Source organism: Amia ocellicauda, chromosome 8, assembly GCF_036373705.1.
Source record: "Amia ocellicauda isolate fAmiCal2 chromosome 8, fAmiCal2.hap1, whole genome shotgun sequence".
NCBI lineage: Eukaryota > Metazoa > Chordata > Actinopteri > Amiiformes > Amiidae > Amia > Amia ocellicauda.
This window is the reverse complement of record NC_089857.1, coordinates 26,691,021-26,710,565: the sequence shown is the minus strand read 5'-3', so window position 1 is coordinate 26,710,565 and position 19,545 is coordinate 26,691,021. Positions and strand designations below refer to the sequence as shown.

At 41.1% G+C, this 19,545-nt stretch overlaps 1 protein-coding gene across 1 annotated transcript in view; it reads left to right on the top strand.

The window, feature by feature from the left end:
- Positions 1-1,216: 1,216 nt before the first annotated feature.
- The window catches only part of mfhas1 (multifunctional ROCO family signaling regulator 1), a 52,573-nt gene continuing 34,244 nt past the window's right edge, over positions 1,217-19,545 (top strand). Inside the window, exon 1 of the mRNA XM_066710854.1 lies at positions 1,217-4,471. Coding sequence (XP_066566951.1) covers positions 1,579-4,471 — 2,893 coding nt within the window. The 5' untranslated portion in view covers positions 1,217-1,578. The remainder of the gene's footprint in view (positions 4,472-19,545) is intronic.

Sequence of the window (19,545 nt, the reverse complement as noted above, 5' to 3'; positions counted from 1 at the left end):
AAACTTAAGCCTAGAACAGTGATTCCAAACCCTGGTCCTGGAGGATTCCCTACCCCAGTGGTTTTCAAACCGGTCCTGGAGTAACCCCTGCCCTGCTGGTTTTTGTTCCAACTGAGGTCTTAATTGCTTAATTGAATACTCAATTGATCTAACAAAACAGTATACCATTAAATGAATGCTTCATCAGAAGGATTGACCGGATTTGAAATATCACAATGCACACAGGGTACTGTGAAGTAACACAAGTGAAAAATGCAGTGATATCACCTAAAAACAATGATTCATATAACTTGTATTCTGCTGCACAAGGTTGGAGGTATGGGAATTGGCAATAGTTAAATGTATTAGAACTACCAGTCCACTTTCTGGCAGTTTGAATACATGTTTAATAAGACGGGCTTTGGGGGGTTTCTTGTTGCATTGTTCTACAGTGGAAAGGGAGGCTCAATACTGCAGTTTGTTTGTGGTACCCAGCATGCACACTAACCGACCCCTAGAGGGAGATCAATACCTTCATTTTCCTCGCACACAGCGCAATGATGGCTACGTTTCAGTAGCCAACCTTAAAGATACGATGCGTCTCAGAAAGGCTTTATAACGTAATCGTCGTGTTGCTGTATTGATGATTGTGACGATGAACAGCATGGGTGTGAGCTCCGGCCCAGCCCTGTGAAAGCACTGCCAGGTGACGAGACACGCTCACTTTGTATTTTGATTTCACACACCGTTATAACTGAATCGACAAGAACTATCATCACAGACACCTTTGTGCTTTGTTTGCCAAGCACACCACCAACCCCACAGGAGAGCAGTCAAAACGGAGAGTTGAAACCGCGTCGTATATAAACTCACATCTAGGGCAATCGGGAGCCACTGCGCGCACACAGCAGAAACGGATGCGGCTGCATTTATTATCATTGCACAGACCTTTCTGTTTTTCATGTGTTTAAGCCTGCACACACACACAGTGACGGCGTGTGGCTCCATATTGGTGTTTTCTGATTTAAAACCCCGTTCACAACAGACTGAGCGCTATTCGAGTAGTGAGCGAATGCGCATTTGAAGCCGCGCTTGTGAGTGCCCCGCAGGCCGCTAGCTTTCCTCCAGCCGGGCTCCGATTCGCCGCCGCTCTCTCCTCCTCTGAAGGCGGGCTCAGGGCTGTGACGCGCAGGGTGAGGCGGCGCTGCAGCTCCGGTCTCCGGCACAGAGACGCAGCGACACCGCAGATCTGGCCGCTTGTTGTTTCGCTCGGTCCTTCCCTTAAACTGCCTCCAACCGGGGGGTGTGTGGATGTCGTGGGACCGGAGGACGCGATGGCGGCGCCGGGCGACCTGCCTGCCTTACGTCCTGGACTACTCTGGTTAAAAATGTGCTCTCATTCATTGCGGTAGGATCTGTTGTTCTGTTCTCCATGGCGCAGAGACCGAGGATGCAAAATTGCCCATTGTTGCCCTGCTGCTCCTTTTTTGTCGTGACAGAAAAGCGAGGCATTCCTGCGACGGGTGATGCCTTTGTGGTCGTGCAGAACTGGGAATTGGGAAGGAAAGGGGACAAATGATCCTGCTGCCAGGAAAATAGATGACTACTCTCAGTGATAACCGGGAGGAGGGGTCTAGCGAAGCCATGGCTGAGAAGGAGAATAATCTGAAAACAGCCAGGTTGTGGAGGGATGCTGCGCTGCGCTCCAGGAAGCTGAGGAGCAACTTGCGCCAGCTCACCCTGAGCACCAACAACAGCCAGAAGATCACTCTGCCAGAGAACATCAGTGAGATCGAGGTCCTCAATCTGGGCAACAACTCTTTACAGGAGCTACCTGAAGGATTTGGAGCCACGCTCAGCAACCTGCGTGTTTTGATCCTGAGGAGGAATAAATTTGCCACCGTTCCCCTGGCTGTGTTTGAGCTCAGGCAGCTGACAGAGCTGGATATAAGTCACAATTGCTTGAGCTACTTTTCTGAGGATGTTGAATGCTTGAAGAGCCTGAAAAAGCTGTGCATCAGCCACAACAAGATCAAATGCCTGCCATCTCGATTAGGCACTTTGCATTGCTTGGAGGAGCTGGACATCAGTTTTAATGAGCTGTTTGAACTTCCTCGCTCCTTCGCTCATCTTAAGAAGCTCAGAACGCTGGACGCTGACCATAACAAACTAGCTTATTTCCCCCAGGAGATTCTGTCACTTAGTGACCTGGAGGAACTGGACTGTTCAGGCAATAAATTTGAGGGATTACCCAGTGGAATTATGACACTGCAGTCCATCAAGATTTTGTGGCTGAGTAGCACTAGGATTTCCATGCTGCCTGATGCGTTCTGTGATCTGAAGAACTTGGAGAGCCTCATGCTGGACAGCAATTATTTGAAAGCTTTACCACAGTCCTTTGGGAAAATGCAAAGACTGAAAATGCTAAACCTTTCTTCAAACTCCTTTGAAGAATTCCCTCAAGTTATCTTGGAGATTTCTGGTTTAGAGGAACTGTACTTAAGCAGAAACAGACTGACACTTGTCCCGGAAGAGATAGGCAGGTTATGCAAACTTGCCAATTTGTGGCTGGACAATAACAAAATTACATATCTGCCCGACTCTATAGTGGAGCTGGGCAAACTAGAAGAGCTGGTTTTACAGGGTAACCAAATCGCTATCCTTCCTGACAATTTTGGAAAGCTGTCCAGGGTTAATATATGGAAAATTAAAGACAACCCTCTCATACAGCCTCCGTATGAGGTTTGCATGAAAGGCATCCCTTACATTGCAGCCTATCAGAAGGAACTAGCACATTCCCAGCCTGCTGTCAAACCAAGGTTAAAATTGGTCCTAATGGGACAGAAGGATGCTGGCAAGACTGAACTGAGACAATGCCTCATTAACAAACCACAGGATGTCACAGTAGCACCTGTGAACAAAGGGATAGATGTGACTAACTGGATAGCAGATGCTGAGCGCAGTCTTACTTTTATCGTGTATGATTTAACTGGGGCCCAGAGCTATGATCTCATAAAACCCTTTTTCCTTTCACCAGGTGCTTTATACATTCTGGTTGTGAACTTAAAAGCGTATGTGTCCAGGCACTTTTATGCCAGCGTGGGGTATTTCTTGCATCTCCTCAGTGCCAAGGTCCCGCACGGCGTGGTGTGCATTGTGGGCACACACACGGACTTGTGCAACGAGGTGGAGATTGAGGAGAAATGTCTGGATATACACTGCCAGATCGCCCTGCAAGAGAAGAGGGACACCGAGTTCCTGCACAGCCTGGCCCGCAAGGTGGACGAAGCGCAGGGCCAGGACTATGCAGCGAGGACTTCTAGCCCACATGTGCTTTACTACGGGGTCTCCGACAAAAACCTGCGGCGCAAGAAAGCACAGCTCCAGTACTTGCTCAACCACCGTCTCCAGATTCTCTCCCCAGTCTTCTGCGTGAGCTGTGTCGGGGACCTCCGCAACACGCAGCGACTGAAAGACAAGCTCATGTCGGTGGCTGACCACCGGGAAATCTTTCCCAACCTGCACCGCATCCTCCCCAAGTCCTGGCAGATGCTGGAGGAGCTGCACTTTAAGCCCCAGGATCTCTGGGTCTCCTGGTGGGACTCAGCCAGACTGGGCTTGCAAGCCGGGCTGACAGAGGATCGCCTTCAAAGCGCCCTGTCTTACTTGCACGAGAGCGGGAAGCTGCTCTACTTTGAGGACAGCCTGACCCTCAAGGAGTATGTCTTCCACAACCTCCCTAAGTTCATCGACATCCTCAACGTCTTTTTCCAGAGGGATGCTGCTGCCCTGCTGCAGAAACTGCTGGGTGAGGCCGATGGGGACCAGGTGAGGGTCACCCAGCTCCATCACTACGTTGAGGGCTTCCTCCTGCACGGCCTCCTGCCTTCCCATGTTATGCGGCTGCTCCTGAAGCCCCACATCAAGACCCAACAGGACCTGCACCTTATCCTAGAGCTACTGGAGAAGATGGGCCTCTGCTACTGCATCAACAAGCCCAAGTGCAAGCCACTGAACGGCGCCACTGTCTGGTACAAGTTCCCGTGCTACGTCAAAAACGAGGCTCCACACGCTGAGGCGTGGATCAACGGTGGCTCTGGCATCCCTGGACACCTGTTTGCGGTGGAGCAGTTGCAGATTGAGTACAGCTTCCCTTTTCTCTTTCCTCCCGGCCTGTTCGCTCGCTTCAGTGTGCAGATCAATGCCCACGTGGTGCAGCGCTCCGATGGCAAGTACCAGATTTTCGCTTATAGGGGCAAAGTGCCCGTGGTGGTCAGCTATCGGCCCTCTCTGAGCAGGCTGCAGGCTACAACCTTGTCTATTGCCAGCCACGCTTCGTTGCCAAATATCTGGACAGCTTGGCAAGCCATAACACCTTTAGTGGAAGAATTGAATGTCCTTCTGCAGGAATGGCCAGGCCTTTACTACACTGTGCATGTCCTTTGTTCCAAGTGCCTTAAACGAGGGTCCCCTAACCCTCATACATTTCCAGGTAAGAGCTCTTTATTTTTTATGTACTTGTCCATTCTGAACAGGATATCATGCTGGCAGTTGTTTGTATTTTGCATTGCATTGCCTCGGGGAAAATGTATTTGAATTATTCAGGTTCATACCGAAACAGTATGTAAAACAACAATGGCAAACATGACCGCATAATTGTAAAATCAAGAAGCAAAAAATAAATAAATAGATTAGATAAGATTAAAAACTGGTATATTTATATGGAAAAAAAATAGGCCTCATAGAGGGACTTATATATTAGACTTGACTTAGATTTCTGCAACCATTCGAAACGTGACTCTAATGAGCGCACGCTAAATGGGAGTCTGTGGTTCTGCCAGAGCTATTTCTGGCTCTGTGCTCATGTGTAAAGGAAGTTTGACACCCCTACCCTGATTAATCTGTTTGTCTGGCTGATATTAGTGTCTCCAGTCAGCATGGAAAGGGATTATTTCTAGTATTCGACAGAGGGAGATGTCTTCAGCATGGTTGTTCAGCACTGGAAACATCACAGTGTCCTGGTAGAGCGCTTGTACTAGATGCTTGTGTTGTAGTGAAGCTGTTGAAGAAACAGGTGAAACTGCCAAGTTGCTCCTCAACCCCGGAGCAGTGATGCTCTTCATAGGGAGCAGCATCAGTGTGTTCTGTTTTTCTCTTGGTGGTGAAAAAAGAAATGCATATGAGCTAATTACACCTTGACATTAAGTCAATAGTAATATATGTCCGCATACCTAATATAACTGTCATATAAGATGTGATTTATTCTATGATAGTAGCAGAATGACATTTTCATTCCATAGTCTGATGATTGTAAGCACAGGTTTTGTAAATACACACAAAAAAACACTCCTATATGTTTAAAGGCAGCTACAATATATTATATATATTATAATGAAGATTGTATTTCCTTAAGCCTTGTTCTGTGCTGACAGGAAAAGTGTAACATACTATTTCTTTCTGTTCCTCTGGGGCTAGCACTGCTGAGCCACAGCCCAAAAGCCTGAACACGTTCTGTTCCCTTAAACAAGAAAATGGTCAGTTTGTTCAGTGTAAGCAGAACTGTTAATGTGTTTTACAGACTCAATAGAGAGGCTGTTTTTGTTTTTAACTTCCCAGCAGACTTGGAAGACTACAATTACACTTCCCACATAACCTGTACATGTCCAAGTAAGAGGCCAGGAAGATAGTGCCGTACAGGGTGTGTGTTGGCCAATGCTGGTGTCTGCATAGGCATATCTCTGGCACAGCGCCACAGTCTACAGCACTTCCTTGGTGCCGTACATATTTCCAAATTCCTGTTATTTGTCTTAGTTACAAAAGGCAACTAATTAGCTTGGCTGGGCCCGGACTGTTTGTGCAAGAGGATTGAGTCTCTTAACGTGAAGCTTAGCTGCAGCTCTATTATCAGCTGCTTAAAAGCCTTTGTGCCACAGGGCGTAGGACTAGGAACTGGCTGGGGTGGGGGGGTGGACTGCAGAGGTAACGGCCAGAGCTGATGTTGCTTGTAAACACCTTTCCATCGTGTGATTACCATAAAAACACACTGCTTGGTGTGAATATACGGAGCAGACTAAAACAATGACCCAGACAGCTCTCAGATGCACATGGCGACATCACTGGTTACTCTGACAATCCCTTCGTGGCAGTTATGAAGCTTTTAGAGCTGTAACTAGAAGGGTGTGGCTTTTTTGTGTCTGTCATTACTGGTAGAAATCACCCAGGAAATAATCATTTTAAAGCAGTTGTTTTGTGTACATTTTTTGTATACTTCAGTCCGCCATAATGTCACAAGTGAGGGAGAAAATACATAAATGTCTGAGTTGGTCATCTAGGAAGATTGTCAGTTATTGGGTGATATGGCTCCAAATGAGCCTCTGGTCAGATATCAGGTTTCAGGAGGTTTAATGTGACAGCAACAATAGTGCGGTCAAGGAGGGGCTGCAGACAGTTATTCCCTAGGGTTCACATTTAGGGTTCCATAGTCATATTAGGCCTCTTCTTTGTGACACATCGGTAGATCTTTGAAGACAGTTTTTAATTTTAATTTTATTTAAAGGGGCTTTTTAAAAATGTGGTCGGAGACAGCAGCAGCAGTAAGAATTATTTTTGGAGAATTCAGCTTCTCTGTTTGCAGTATTGGCATGGTCCATCGTAGAAATACTGATGTTGCCATGGGGACACCACATGTTTAATTCCTGCTGCAGATAAGACTTGTGCTAGCCTTATAAAGGCTTGCCTTACAGCTAATGAAACCAACTGACAGGCACAGAAATACAGAATTTTTATAATGAAAACATTATGGATAAACAAGGTTACCTAAACTTTGTTTTTCTTGTCAATTAAATCAATTATAAGCAACTTTGGGTGTTGCATTAGAATTCCAACTGTTAAAATAACCTTGATCTACAAGGGGGGATTCAGATCTACCTCAAAATCAGTGCAAGCTAGAACTGAAGTTCATAATATATCATTCTAATCAGTTTATTTAGCCTACATGCCTTAGCTTTAAATACTGAAAACAATTGCTTGCAATTGTATGAAGCAGAAAGTAACATCCAATCATTTTTGCAGTGTATTTTACTAGGTTTCTATTCCTTTACTTTTTTAATCTTAATCTAAGTCTTAATCATACTTACTAATCTGATTCTAACATTTTACGATATATACGTTCTCAACATATCTTTATTTTGCTTGGTTACGTATGGCACACACTACAGCTGATCTCCTGTACTGTTTCAGTTCCTGGTATGTGTGCAAATAAATGAGATCATGGTAAATTACTGATCCGTGCAATTATTTCCCTTAATGCAGTCTGTTGTAATTCCTAGCCTAATACCAGTGTCTGTTGTCCTCTTACATTTCTCAGAATGAGGGCTTTTCTTACAAATGCTGTGACTTCTTTTCAGCTTATTATAGCATTTGAAGACACAAATTGTTGAAGGACAGGATTTTGTGTAACTGTTTGGAACCAAGGTGTGAATCACATTCATGTTTTGTTTGAAATATTAAAGATGATAATTCTACTTGAACTTGAATATTTGATTTCTGAACCCATTAGCTGTGTTGATATCACTAAAATTCAAACCTGAGAATCTACACCAAATTTAGAAAACAGACTCCCCACTAAAACCACAGAAGGACTGCACACATTCTAGCAGTTATCAAATAGTAGATAACAATAGCGATTCTTTCCTGCAAAGACAGGAAGATGTAATGTATTGACATCTGTTGTTGTAACCTGTAATATCCTTGGATAAGCACAAGCATGACATAACCAAATTAATGTGGTTGTCTTTTGAGGGATTGCTTTTAAATGTTGTAGAATCGTATATTCTGTAAAAAAAAAAAAAAAAAGGACAAAACTTCAGCTGACATATAAATGTACTGTGCTGTTTTGAAATGTCTTTGCTGAAAAATGGCAGCAAACCAAATCAGGCTTTGTTTGACCTCGCTGAACTTTCCAAAGATGTGCACCACTTGGTCTGGCCCAGGCACAAAGACTTCAATGCACAATGGGCAAGGCTGAGAAAATGGAAAACATTTTTTAAAGTGGCATGATACAAAAAAATAAAATAAAACGAAATTTGTAATGATTTCTAGACACCTTTATTCCCTTTAGCTAAATTATTTCACTGTTAGACTGAATAATACAGCTTTAAGAAGCAACTTACAGCTACTTGCTTGTTTGTTGTTCACCCTGAATAAACTGTGGAAAACAAGGGAATTCCTGACAGGAAACCCAAATTAACCTAACGGCTAAAAATGCATTTTTAGTTCTTGGATGTTTTGAAGCCCTGAGATTTCAAAGCTTTTTTCTACACTGCAAAGCATAATTCAGCATCTATTTATTGATGGGGGTGAGATGGGGCTATGCAAATAATTATATTCAATGTAGCTGAAAGAACTGAAAATGTGTGTTTCACTTGCTTAGGGCCTGCTCCCTGTTAACAAAAAACTGAAAGGGTTACAATTGGAAAATAATGAACTGACAAGTTAAATGCCTGCATAAATGTAGGGATAGGGATTAACCTTTACCCCCAACTACTGACTGCCTACAAGAGATGTTTCTGAATAAATCTGGATGTCAGTTTGCCTTTGAGAAGCAGGGAAATCATCTCGCAATGCTTGTCATTCTGTACATTTAGAGATGATTAAGCAATAGTTAGAAATTATTTTCAGAAAATAAAAAGGCTTTCAAAGTTGTCAGAAAACACTTTTTTTTTTAAAGTGAGTTTTCACAAACTAATATTTTGACTGGATTGTCATGACAACAGTGCAAAATGTTCTTTAAAAGCTGGGGTGCTCCCCCTCTTCTATTTTTGGGCAGCAGTACGATGCCTAATCCATTTCTGTATTGAGGGAGGAATTAGCGTTCATCTCTGCGAACATCATTTAAATGTGCTGCATGGATTTTCTATACTATTAATTGAATTCTAGCAGCAGCCATTCAGGCGGGCACAGACAAATGGCCAGTCATGAGCCGGTCCGCTGGCCTTGAGCCAACGCTATGAACTAGTGGGTCTGTCTCTGTGTCTGTCTGCTGGAACGTAAATCCTGCCTGCCCTGGCGGCCTGTATGGATTAGTTAATGTCTGAAGCCCTTTCTGCTGTAAATCAACGGGTATGCAACAGTATGTCAGAAAACTTTCACTTCACAGCTGAAAAAAATAAAAGCAATGTGTGCATCTGGATCATACCACTGAAACCATGGGGGAAAATGGGCAAGACAGTTATATTTTTCATCTGTGCTACATTAACATGGACGTTTATAGCTAATTTTATATGCGCTTGCAGTTATTGGTAATAACCAATATTTTTTCTTTCATATACCCCCAATTTGGAATCGGCATACAAATCAACTTTTCACATTGTGAGCTCAAAACACAAAGAGAAGGGCTATAGCATCATAAAGAGGACAGATACAGCTCTCACTGATAGCGCTACAGGCATTTGGTAAGCTCAAGGGGTTGCTGTTGCACGCCAAACTCTCTCAATCCTGGCTGACTCATGCCATCACATGCCCGCTAATGGCAAAATTAGGCACGTGTGTGACACATACCCCGTGGGAAAATTCCTGTCACAAATCAGCTATCACAGTCCAGATTGGAATCAGTGCTGTCTGGACTATAAGACTTTTTTGAGCCAATCAGGAGAGCTGTTCATAAGAGGCGTTTGTGCCAATGTTGGGTTGTAGTTACCCAGTTCTGATTGTGCCTGGGATTTGTACTGGGTAGGGAAGGGGGCTGAGCAACAGCTTTTTTATTTTTTATTCTTGCTTTGATAGAAAAAGTCCTGTCATTTCCAAGGTGATTAGAAAGGTGGTTTAAAAGGAGATCGTGAAGGTCCCACTACATGAAAGGTCAGGTTGGTAGTCAGTAAAACACTCCTTTGTTCTCAACGGGCTCCTGTAGTCTGATTTCTTATTCCGTGCTGCTCTTTTTTTCTTTTCTTTTTTGTTTGTTGGCCTGCAACTGGAACCCACGACCCTTTCCGAAAGATTACTTGCTCATGTCCACAGGTGGCAAGAAATAACGCACTGTCATGTATGAGACGTGTCAGGACTTGAAGCTTTTTAACATCAGTTCATAATGGCAATTTGATAAGCAAAGACATGAAAAATGAAGTAAAGCTAAACAAATCATCTTTCATGCAGTCGCGAAGAGAGACAAAGTCATGAGGGAGCATAACGGCATCTGTGAGCCAATGCTGGCCTCTCTGTGAACCTGCAGCGTTGCACCAGTCAGTTTAGGACAAGACGCAAGTTATGGAGCTTTCACTTAAAACTGCCTGCTCTAGACCAGAGAACAGAGGTAGAATAACAGACTTCTTCAAACAGTCATCTTCTTGCACAGAAAAACAACAACCTCTATGCAGTGATTAATTTTTTTGTGGGACTGTGTCTGTTTAAATCTCTATGGTAACAAAAGTGTCTGTTTGGTGTTAGGCCTGGGTTATAGCCTGAAAGTGACTGTGGTTAGGAAACTGCTTAGGTGTTCTGCTTGTGATCACTAAACCACTAATTAGCAGTTAGAGTAGAGTGCTGTTGTAGCTTCAGTTCCAAAGTCTAATTTCCAGGTTTGTGTGAGACCATTGCCTCCATTGTTGCTGTTGACCACAAACGCTTTGACTGCTCATTTATATAGAGTCCTGCCACATTAAGATAAGCACCTTCCTGTATGCTGGATTTGTCCCGCTATACCACAATACTTCCACACCCCACGGTACAAATAGCAGCCTTCTGTATGAGTGCTTGTGTCTGGCTCTGCGTGTTTCTCAATTGCCCCAGCAATCATGTAACTGCTTGGCCTTTGACTGCTCCATATTTGGGTGCCAATTTTTGTGTTGTTTACGTCCTCTCCCTGTCAAGAGTGGTTGTTTTAGTATGAGAAGGCCTTCTGCAACCAAAATCCAGAACCGTGATGATTTGTGAAACAAGGAAAGCTAAATACTGAAGTGTGATGTCAAAATGGCAAGAATTTCCAGAGTAATTTATTAGTTGAGTTGGATCACTATCTGTCCCAGCAGTGTTTATGTAGCAAAGCAGACTTCTGGATGTTGGGGCGTCTGTGACTTGGCTCTTTATTTTGGCTGACACGCCAGTTTAAGAGTTCATTCAATCCGGCCAAATTTTCAAACAGTATATATATATTTTTTAACAGTGTTCTGTAGCCAAGGCCAGACTGTTTCTCTTGAGGAGAACAATCTCCAGCAGCAACCTCTTTTGAAAAATAGTGGAAACATCTTTTAATTTGGCATTTATGAGGTAACGCGTTGCCTTTCAATAAACATTTGTTCACTGAACATGTCAAGAATAAAGACTTCCAAAATTAAAACGTTTACGCATGTGTCCCACGCTAGGCATGGTGGAATGGGCCCACAAAAGCCTCAATTTTGGTTTTTATGATTTTTTAACTATGGAGAAAGTAGCCATTTATAACAGCTCTTCCTTAAGGGATCCTGGGGAATCAATATCAACAACAGGGCTAGGTAGCTTGTCCCAGACACCCACAAGTCTTTGTTGTAAGGAAGTGCCTTCTGGTATGCATTTGAAATTCCCTTCCTCTTAATTAGCACTTGTTTCCTCAGATTCTGATTCATCTTGAAGTTCTCTTGTTGGTTAGCTTTGTCACCTTTCCTGATTTCAATGGCTTCTATTCAAATCTTATCTGATCCAGAATAAGGTGAATAAATATTCAGTTCTTCTAACCTGTGTGTGCAGCAGATATCTCTGGGGCCAAAAATGGCCCAGTTCACTGTTCTTTGCACACTATCTAGGGCATAGGACAAAGATATGTCATAGATACTTCTCATAAGCTTCTTCTAAAACATCATTGCCAACCATCTTATATTTCTTCTAAATATGTCTGACATTTTTGCACTTGTCTATTTTCAATTGAATGTGCCAGTTGTCTGCACAGTCCTGCATAGTATCTACATCATTATGCATTTACTTGGCGGATTGTACAGTGTCTGCAAACTGTTTGTATTGTCTGCAAAATGGGCAAGTTGACTAATTATACCAGATTCCAGATCATTAACACTGATGGCAAGTGAACTTTCACTTATGTAATTTGACATATTTCTCTGCGTACATCACTCTTGTTTGCTGAGTACAGCAGTGAGTGGATGAGACACTATAAGCTGGTCTTTTATTTCAGTTGCTGAAGCAGATTCTAATGTGGCATCTCGGAGTAATTGTTTGGCATGGGCTGAATGAAAACTATGTTTGGTCAGTGAACCAAAGAAATGACCTCTTATCTGCCTTATCTTTTCTTTCCTTGTCTGTGGGACCTTATAAAATGGCCTTTTATCTTTTGTACATTCATTTTAAAGTCCTACATCTGACCTTTCTCAGTTTGTCTGGAAATAAATGACCAGAGATGCAGACTTGCTCTGTGAGGTGAACCTATATTGATACTGTGGCCGGCTGCATTGTATAAGAGGAGTGCGCCTTGTGCTGGAGTTGGGGGCTGGTTAAGCGTGGAGTCTGGTGTGTTCTAGGTTAGCAAAAGGAATTCCTGGAATGGAACCTGACCCTATGTAATACTCTACCCCCACCAGTTGTGTGCCTCTTCCTATTTTAGAAGCGGAATATATTCAGAAATGGAAAACAGCCACTTCATACGGCATATGCAGAGCTATTGTAAGAAACATGGGTGTGATCTGCGAATTGAAACCTGAACATGATGCATTTGGACCTACTAGGCACAATTCTCTTTGTTTTAAGTCTCCCCCCCCCCAAAGCTCCAGAGCTATATTTGCTCCAGATTTTCTGAAAATAAATAGACCATGTATGTAAATCCTGAAAGAATGGAAAAAGGGAAATAATGTAAACTTTCGTCAAAAAGATTTTTACTCCCATGTGTAAATGCATGACAGCCTGTGCTTGTCATTTTGGTAGATTATTGCTTCCTTAGAGACATTGCCATTTTTATATGTGACAAATATCGGTTAAGGAAAGCAACCGAAAAATAGGCTGTGCTTCCAAGGACATAAAGTTACTGTTGCTGGCTCGGGGGGGAGGTGGAAGACAGACTTTGTGCTGCTGGATTTGAGCAGATAACCTGTCTGCGCATTACCATGGGAACAGGATTTGTGTTTTTAAACATCAAGAATTTCGTCACTGCCAGCACCATGCCTGGTCAAACTGAGCAGAGATTTGTTTCCCTGTCAGGATCTTTCCTCATCATCTCACTGTAGTCTCTTCTGTTATAGGGTGAACTATTTCAATTTCAAGAGCAGTTGACTTGGGAGTAAATTCTCAAATTGGCATGGAAATATCTTTAGTTTTAAAGGATGTTAAATATAGATCTACGAGCTTTCGTCAAGTTTATAATCCTATGGAAAAACTTTTAGTATGTCTTTAGAAATGCTCTTTAGTTTAAGAAGAAAAAAAGACAATTGTTTCATATTCATTTTGTTAATCAATGCAGGTGTTGTCTATGTTTGACAAGCATAATCCTGTATACACTATGGACAGACATTAGAAAAATAAATCAGGAATAGAATAACATGATTTTTTGTTTAATGTACTATTCCCTGACTATTCTGTTGTAGAATTTTCTTGTCTGTTAAAAGATCAATGAATTAGACTTTTGCAGGCAAGAGTAGCTGGAGACTACCTCAGCAGAAGAAAATGTTCTGTGTTGTTGTGCTACAGTAATGACACAGTCAGCACAGCACAACAGCAGCATGACACAGCTACTGCGGCACAACTGGAGCATTCAGCTCACCCATTGCTGTCTATTTTTATACTATCCCATATGCTATATGCACTATAAGTAGCTGCTACAGCAGAGGCCTGTGCTGGTCCTTCTGAATTTAGCGAGCTGCTGCAGCCACCCTCACATAGCAGTTTCTGAACACATTACCATTCCTTTCTCCCACACTGTGTTGTAACAGTCACTTCTGAAATACAACTTCACAAGCTCTTTTTCTCCAGGCGAAAGAGTTAGTACACAAAAATTTATAATCAGTTTGATTTGAAATTGAGCTAAAACACTGAGAATGTTACAGAAGACAAGATAAAGCAATTTAAAAGCAAATTTCAATGTCGACAATGTTGAGAAAACAAAAGGAAATAGAAAACTTTCAATGTTATGTTAACGGCGGTAACAGACCAGGTAGAGGGTTAAGTGTTTCAGATGGAAGTGCCTCATTTATTTATTTTAGTCTGAGGCCTCCCCTGCCGAGTTCAGATCAGGCCAAGATTGACTTCATTCTGACATATGAGACCCCAAGAAGGGATAGCAATAGACTTCTAGCCCTGCAGTTTTCTTTGAGGTTCTTAATTAGAAATGCTATACATAGTTTCTATACAAGGCGTTATTGATATATAAACATGTATCTAGTGTTATAGATTGTTATGCAGCCTAAGCCTTGTTTTTTCTGTGTACTATAGAAGGGAGGTCGAACTTTTATCACAGAGTGTAGAAGCTCTCTGTGATGAGGTTACAAGCATTTACGTGCACCATTTTCAAATTACTATTAAGAACAATTAAAAGAAGCAAATCACATAGTGCACTCATATACAGAACTGTGGTTTAAAATGGCTGCTTATTAGAACAACTGCTTCAGGTTGGTCAGTTTTCGTGGCCAGTCTCATTGCCAGTCTGGTTGGTCTACGTTAGGCAGAGGAAGCAGCTACTATTGGCACCTATTAAATTATATAAAATCTCATGATATAGCACCAAGTGTGTAATTCAATACAGCTCAGTTGGATTTACCTCAAATAGACAAACAAATGAACAATCCAAAAACACATTTTATTTCCCATAAACCATCACAGTTTTTTCTTTGTTGGAAATTATGACACCAAATCAAAAAGAGAGTGAACAGATATTACCTTTGGGGAATTCTGACGTTATCCTTTTGGCTTTGCAGCCCTTTCAGATTGGTCTTATGTCTAACTTTTCATGGAATCAACAGTACTTTTAATAATTAAAAAGTCACTAAAGTTAGTTTTAGCATGCTCTTGGCCTGCTGTGTCTTTTAAAACACTGCACATAGTCATCTATCAAAGAAACAAATATATTTCAACCTAGTTGTCACTTCCTCTTGATCCTCAATTGATTCTTTCTGTGTTGCCATAGAAGCTGTTTCATGTATCATTCACAATCCTGGCAACTGCCCAGTAAGATGACATCGTTCTCTTTCTGAGCTGGATACATGCAAAGTAAATGTTAGATATTTGAAAGGGACTATTTAGATCTGGCAGATATACGTGATTTCATTACTCCCTGTACTGAACATGCTGATGTCATTTTTAATTATGACGGAAACCAACTTATGTGTCTGGAAAGTAGGGGATGCACTCCCTTTCAGCCGGACAGATGGAAATGTGTACATCTTCTGCTTCAGTTGATGCATTTGAAACCGTTACTGACCGTTAGAGTGGCAGTTTGCATGTAGACACATCAGTTCAACAATAGCTGAGCTGAACGGGGCTTATTATTTCAGTACTGTAACATTTGAAATACTCTGTAATGCTCTGTAAACCAATTAAAATGAAGCAAATGCATTTGCTGTAGGGACATGCATTGATGTTACCTCCTAAATGTTATGAAGTTAATCCTATGGACTGTCCAAGGTGTCCAGATATCGTTGAACAAGTGTGCGTTCCTCCCCGAAATGTGCCTTCGAGTGCTCCCTCACCCCTCCCTCACTGAGTCTACCACACTTCCTTGTTATTTTGGCATCACTGATCCTGATAAATCTATAGGCTAATTGTATTGGTACATTGCCCAAGGCCAATCTACATGATACGAAAGGGATAGGAGAGTTTTGTTTAACCTTTTAGGCCTGGTCATTAAAGACGAGGTGCCTGAGATTCTAAATAGGCTTTATTCATAGGTCCAAAATAACCTTCATCATTTGGCCTATAAAGGGCTTTACTCTGGCAATAATTTTCGAGCCCAAGCTGAATGCAATTTACCTTTTCCATTTGCAGGTTTCATAAGTGCACAGTATCTATTTAGTGCTGAAGTAGGCTTTAATTAGCCGCAATAATGTGGCATTGGAATAGCATTCCGATACCTATTGCAGTTCGTAATTTGAATAATTAAGTTATCAGGGACTGCTTCTTGTGTGATTTTAAGTGCGGACTGAAACGTCATTTTGTCATTGCTTTTAATCTTTGCACTGCCAATGAACCTCCCTTATTTTTAGTGGAGTTCACTAGATGTGGTTTGGTCTCTCCACAGAACATGTCAGCAAACATACTGTGTTTTGGCAGTCAAAATAGTTACTGCTGCACACAAAGTCACCTTCCCAGGATCCCAAAGGGAATCTTGAAGTATATTTAGATGTATATTTGATCTCCCTGCTTCCATAGAAATACAGCAGAATATTAACTGTCATTTTTTTAAGTTTTGTTTGTTTTTTCACTTAGTGTGAGGAAAAAAAGTTTCACCTTCAGCCAACAAATGAGTGATCATTGACACTGATTGTATCTGACACATGGACCAAAAACTTGCTTTTTACCTCCCGAAGATAAGTTTCATCTGAAGTCAGTCAACAGGCAAAAGTAAAATGAATTGATATGGTTTAAATACTTCATGGAGCTCTTTGTTTACTGGTTTCAACAGCCTTTACATAACTTGGCTTTTTCATTTTGCAAATCAAGTTTCAATCTCAGTTCTTTTGATTTATAAGAGTAATCCTTTGTAATATTGTACTTGTTTTGTGCTACAGTTTTTATTAACAAGGTTTTACTCGCAATTGTTCTCTCAGTTTAAAACAGAATACAGAAGATAATTTAACTACCCATGTGAAGCCATTGTCTATTTATGGATCCTCCCTGGCTAAATTAAGTACAGGGAGGAATACATTGCTGTGAGCTGTCAGTGAAATTAGTGAAGAAGATGAATTGGAAAACTTAGGAATACACTGAATGCTTTTTCTATTCCTGTTATACTTTTTGATTAGGAACTGTTACAATCTTTCCAGGTATGAAATAGTGAGAGAGTTTTTTTAGTGTGAATTGTGTTCTATTTGTGGGACTGGAAAAAATAAGTCAGGTTAACAAAAAAAAAAGGCAACATCCCACATATTCACCATAAAAGACCCACTGTAGTGATGGGAAGGTAAAGGTCATGTGACTGATTTAGCAATTCGGTCAAAAATGCTGCAGGAGGAGGAGTGTAAATATAAATGTTTCAGAAGATCAGCCAATCCTGAGAAAGGATTCAAGTTAATTTAAATGGCATTCAAATACTCAGAGCTATTTGCATTTCACTTGGTATTTGCATATAGGCTGAAATATTAGTATTTTAATTTGGATTTTAAATTGTAGGAAAATTTCAACAACATTTAAAATGCAGTTTAGATACTGTTCAGTCAGTAATACAAAAGCTACCTTCACCTGTGTGTAACACCTGTACATCAAGGTAAGACCAGCTCAGTATAACTCACCTTTTCACAAAACTCTGAATCACAAATACAGTAAACCCTCAGTTTAACAAACTAAATAATAATAATATAAATCGGCTGACTCTTTAAAACAAACAATAATATATTGACAATAACACAAATGCTTAGAATATGTTATGGTTTAATCCATCTAAACAATAATTAACAGCAAGATCCACCTAGAGGCCACAATTCCAACTCTGATTCAGCTGGAAGGACCAGGTTCATAGGATGCATTTGACTTTAATTATAATGCAGCATGAAGGGTTTCATTTCAGACATGAACGCTGTATTTATTTGTTTAGTCTATGTATTCAGTTGTGCATTCATTTAGGCTATTTGTACAAGATGCATCAACATATATTGAATTTGCTTTCCTGACTGACCAGGTTATTGTTTCCTCCCCAACAGTTTGTAATGAACTATTCAGAAAAGCCTGTATTTACAGCTTGAAATAGTGGCCAGCTCTGTTGGTTTAGCAGTAGTTTACAAATTCAGCTAAAGACTGCTGGGCTGAAACAGTTGGTAAAGCCCATGATCCACAATTGGCTCAATGATGGCATGTTTTCATAGGGGCGATGTATGTGATATGTTTCTGTTTGATCACTTGGCTATTTAATACTTTACTGTTTGCATTTGCCTCGGGTTTCAGGTTAGTTTTATACTGCAAATCATCAGACAAGCTCTGCAGTGGGAGAGTAATGAGGCTGGGCTGGTGTCCCTGTTGTGCACTGTTGTATTCAAATGTTCTCATCATTTGCCTTGAAATGTATATTTATTTGTGTTTAATTGTTATAGATGTGATGTTCACTATTCAAACAGTGCTTGAAGTTAATTCCTGGACACTGTGTTATGGTCAGGCTGCACTGCATTGTTCCCAAACAAAATATTAGGGAAAAAAAAGCAAAACAATGTGTTACAACATGAAACTAGGCCAACGTCCTGCCTAGACCGGTGGTTCCCAAACACTGGTGCTGGTCCATAGCATATATCGTCCTGCACCCTATCCCATTATTCTCAAATCCAAAATTAAAAATACCCAAATCAAAATATTAAGAAAATAATTCCAAATGCTTAAAGTGTTCTTTATTGGTATTGCATTTTTATTGGTAATTACATTTTCTTTTCTTTTTACTAAGAATGCATGTGTATATGTTTTTAAGGCAATTAAATGTATGTTGGCTGTATAGTTCATATTTTAATACCACAAACAGCCGTGCCGCAGTGTGAAAAGCCGATGAAATGGAAGCATGATATTCAGCTGCACAGGAAGACATTTGACATCCATGGACTTTTTAATTTACTGTATGTGGATGACATGAAGCATTCCCCTCCCTGACCCCTGATTCCTCCTAGAATTGGTATGTCTAAGTTTTAAAGACAATAAGAAATGTGAGCTAGAAGCCTTTTACTTTGTGTTTCTAAGCATTTCAGAATGAAAGTGGAAAGCTTTCCTTTTTTAATGCAAATGTCAGTAACATTAATGTACGGACAAAGGTAATGGACTCAAGGTTTTAGTTGCTCCCTTCTCCTCTTTTGACGTGACTAGCTAGCTTAACAAATTACATAATCAAGCATTGTATGTGGTGCTGGTTTCCTCTTACACTGCTTCCCTGCATTGATTTATCCTTTACTACAGTTACCAGTACAGTGTCAGCAATGTATTTGCTTTTTATATATTGCACATTATAAGCTAATGTGCTTTTTTGAAACCATTATTTTGTTGGTGACAAGCTAGGAAAAATTAGTTTGGCATTTGATTCCAGCCCCCTGGGAGAGCTAAAAGGATAGACTAGTTAAGGCATTAAGTGATTCTTCTTAACACTTACATCAGCTGGTATCTGTAGCACACAATTAGGCAGTGGAAGAGTTTAAAAAAACCTACATCGTTGTGCAAAATATGAAGATCATTTAATTTCTTCCTAAGATCCAGATTGCAGTAGAATATTTGATCTTCCTTCCCAGTGCATTTGCAAACATTTATGTTTAAATCATGTAAGCCATATTAATTTGATCAACTTATTTCAAGCTTGCCTACAAGTAGGGCAGAACGTATTGAGGTGGAGGACGCTATTTGTAACCAATGTGTGACCTGTGAGAATCTGACAAAACTTGCCATAGAAACAGTCAGCCTGCGTGGTGTCCGTCTTTGCAAGAG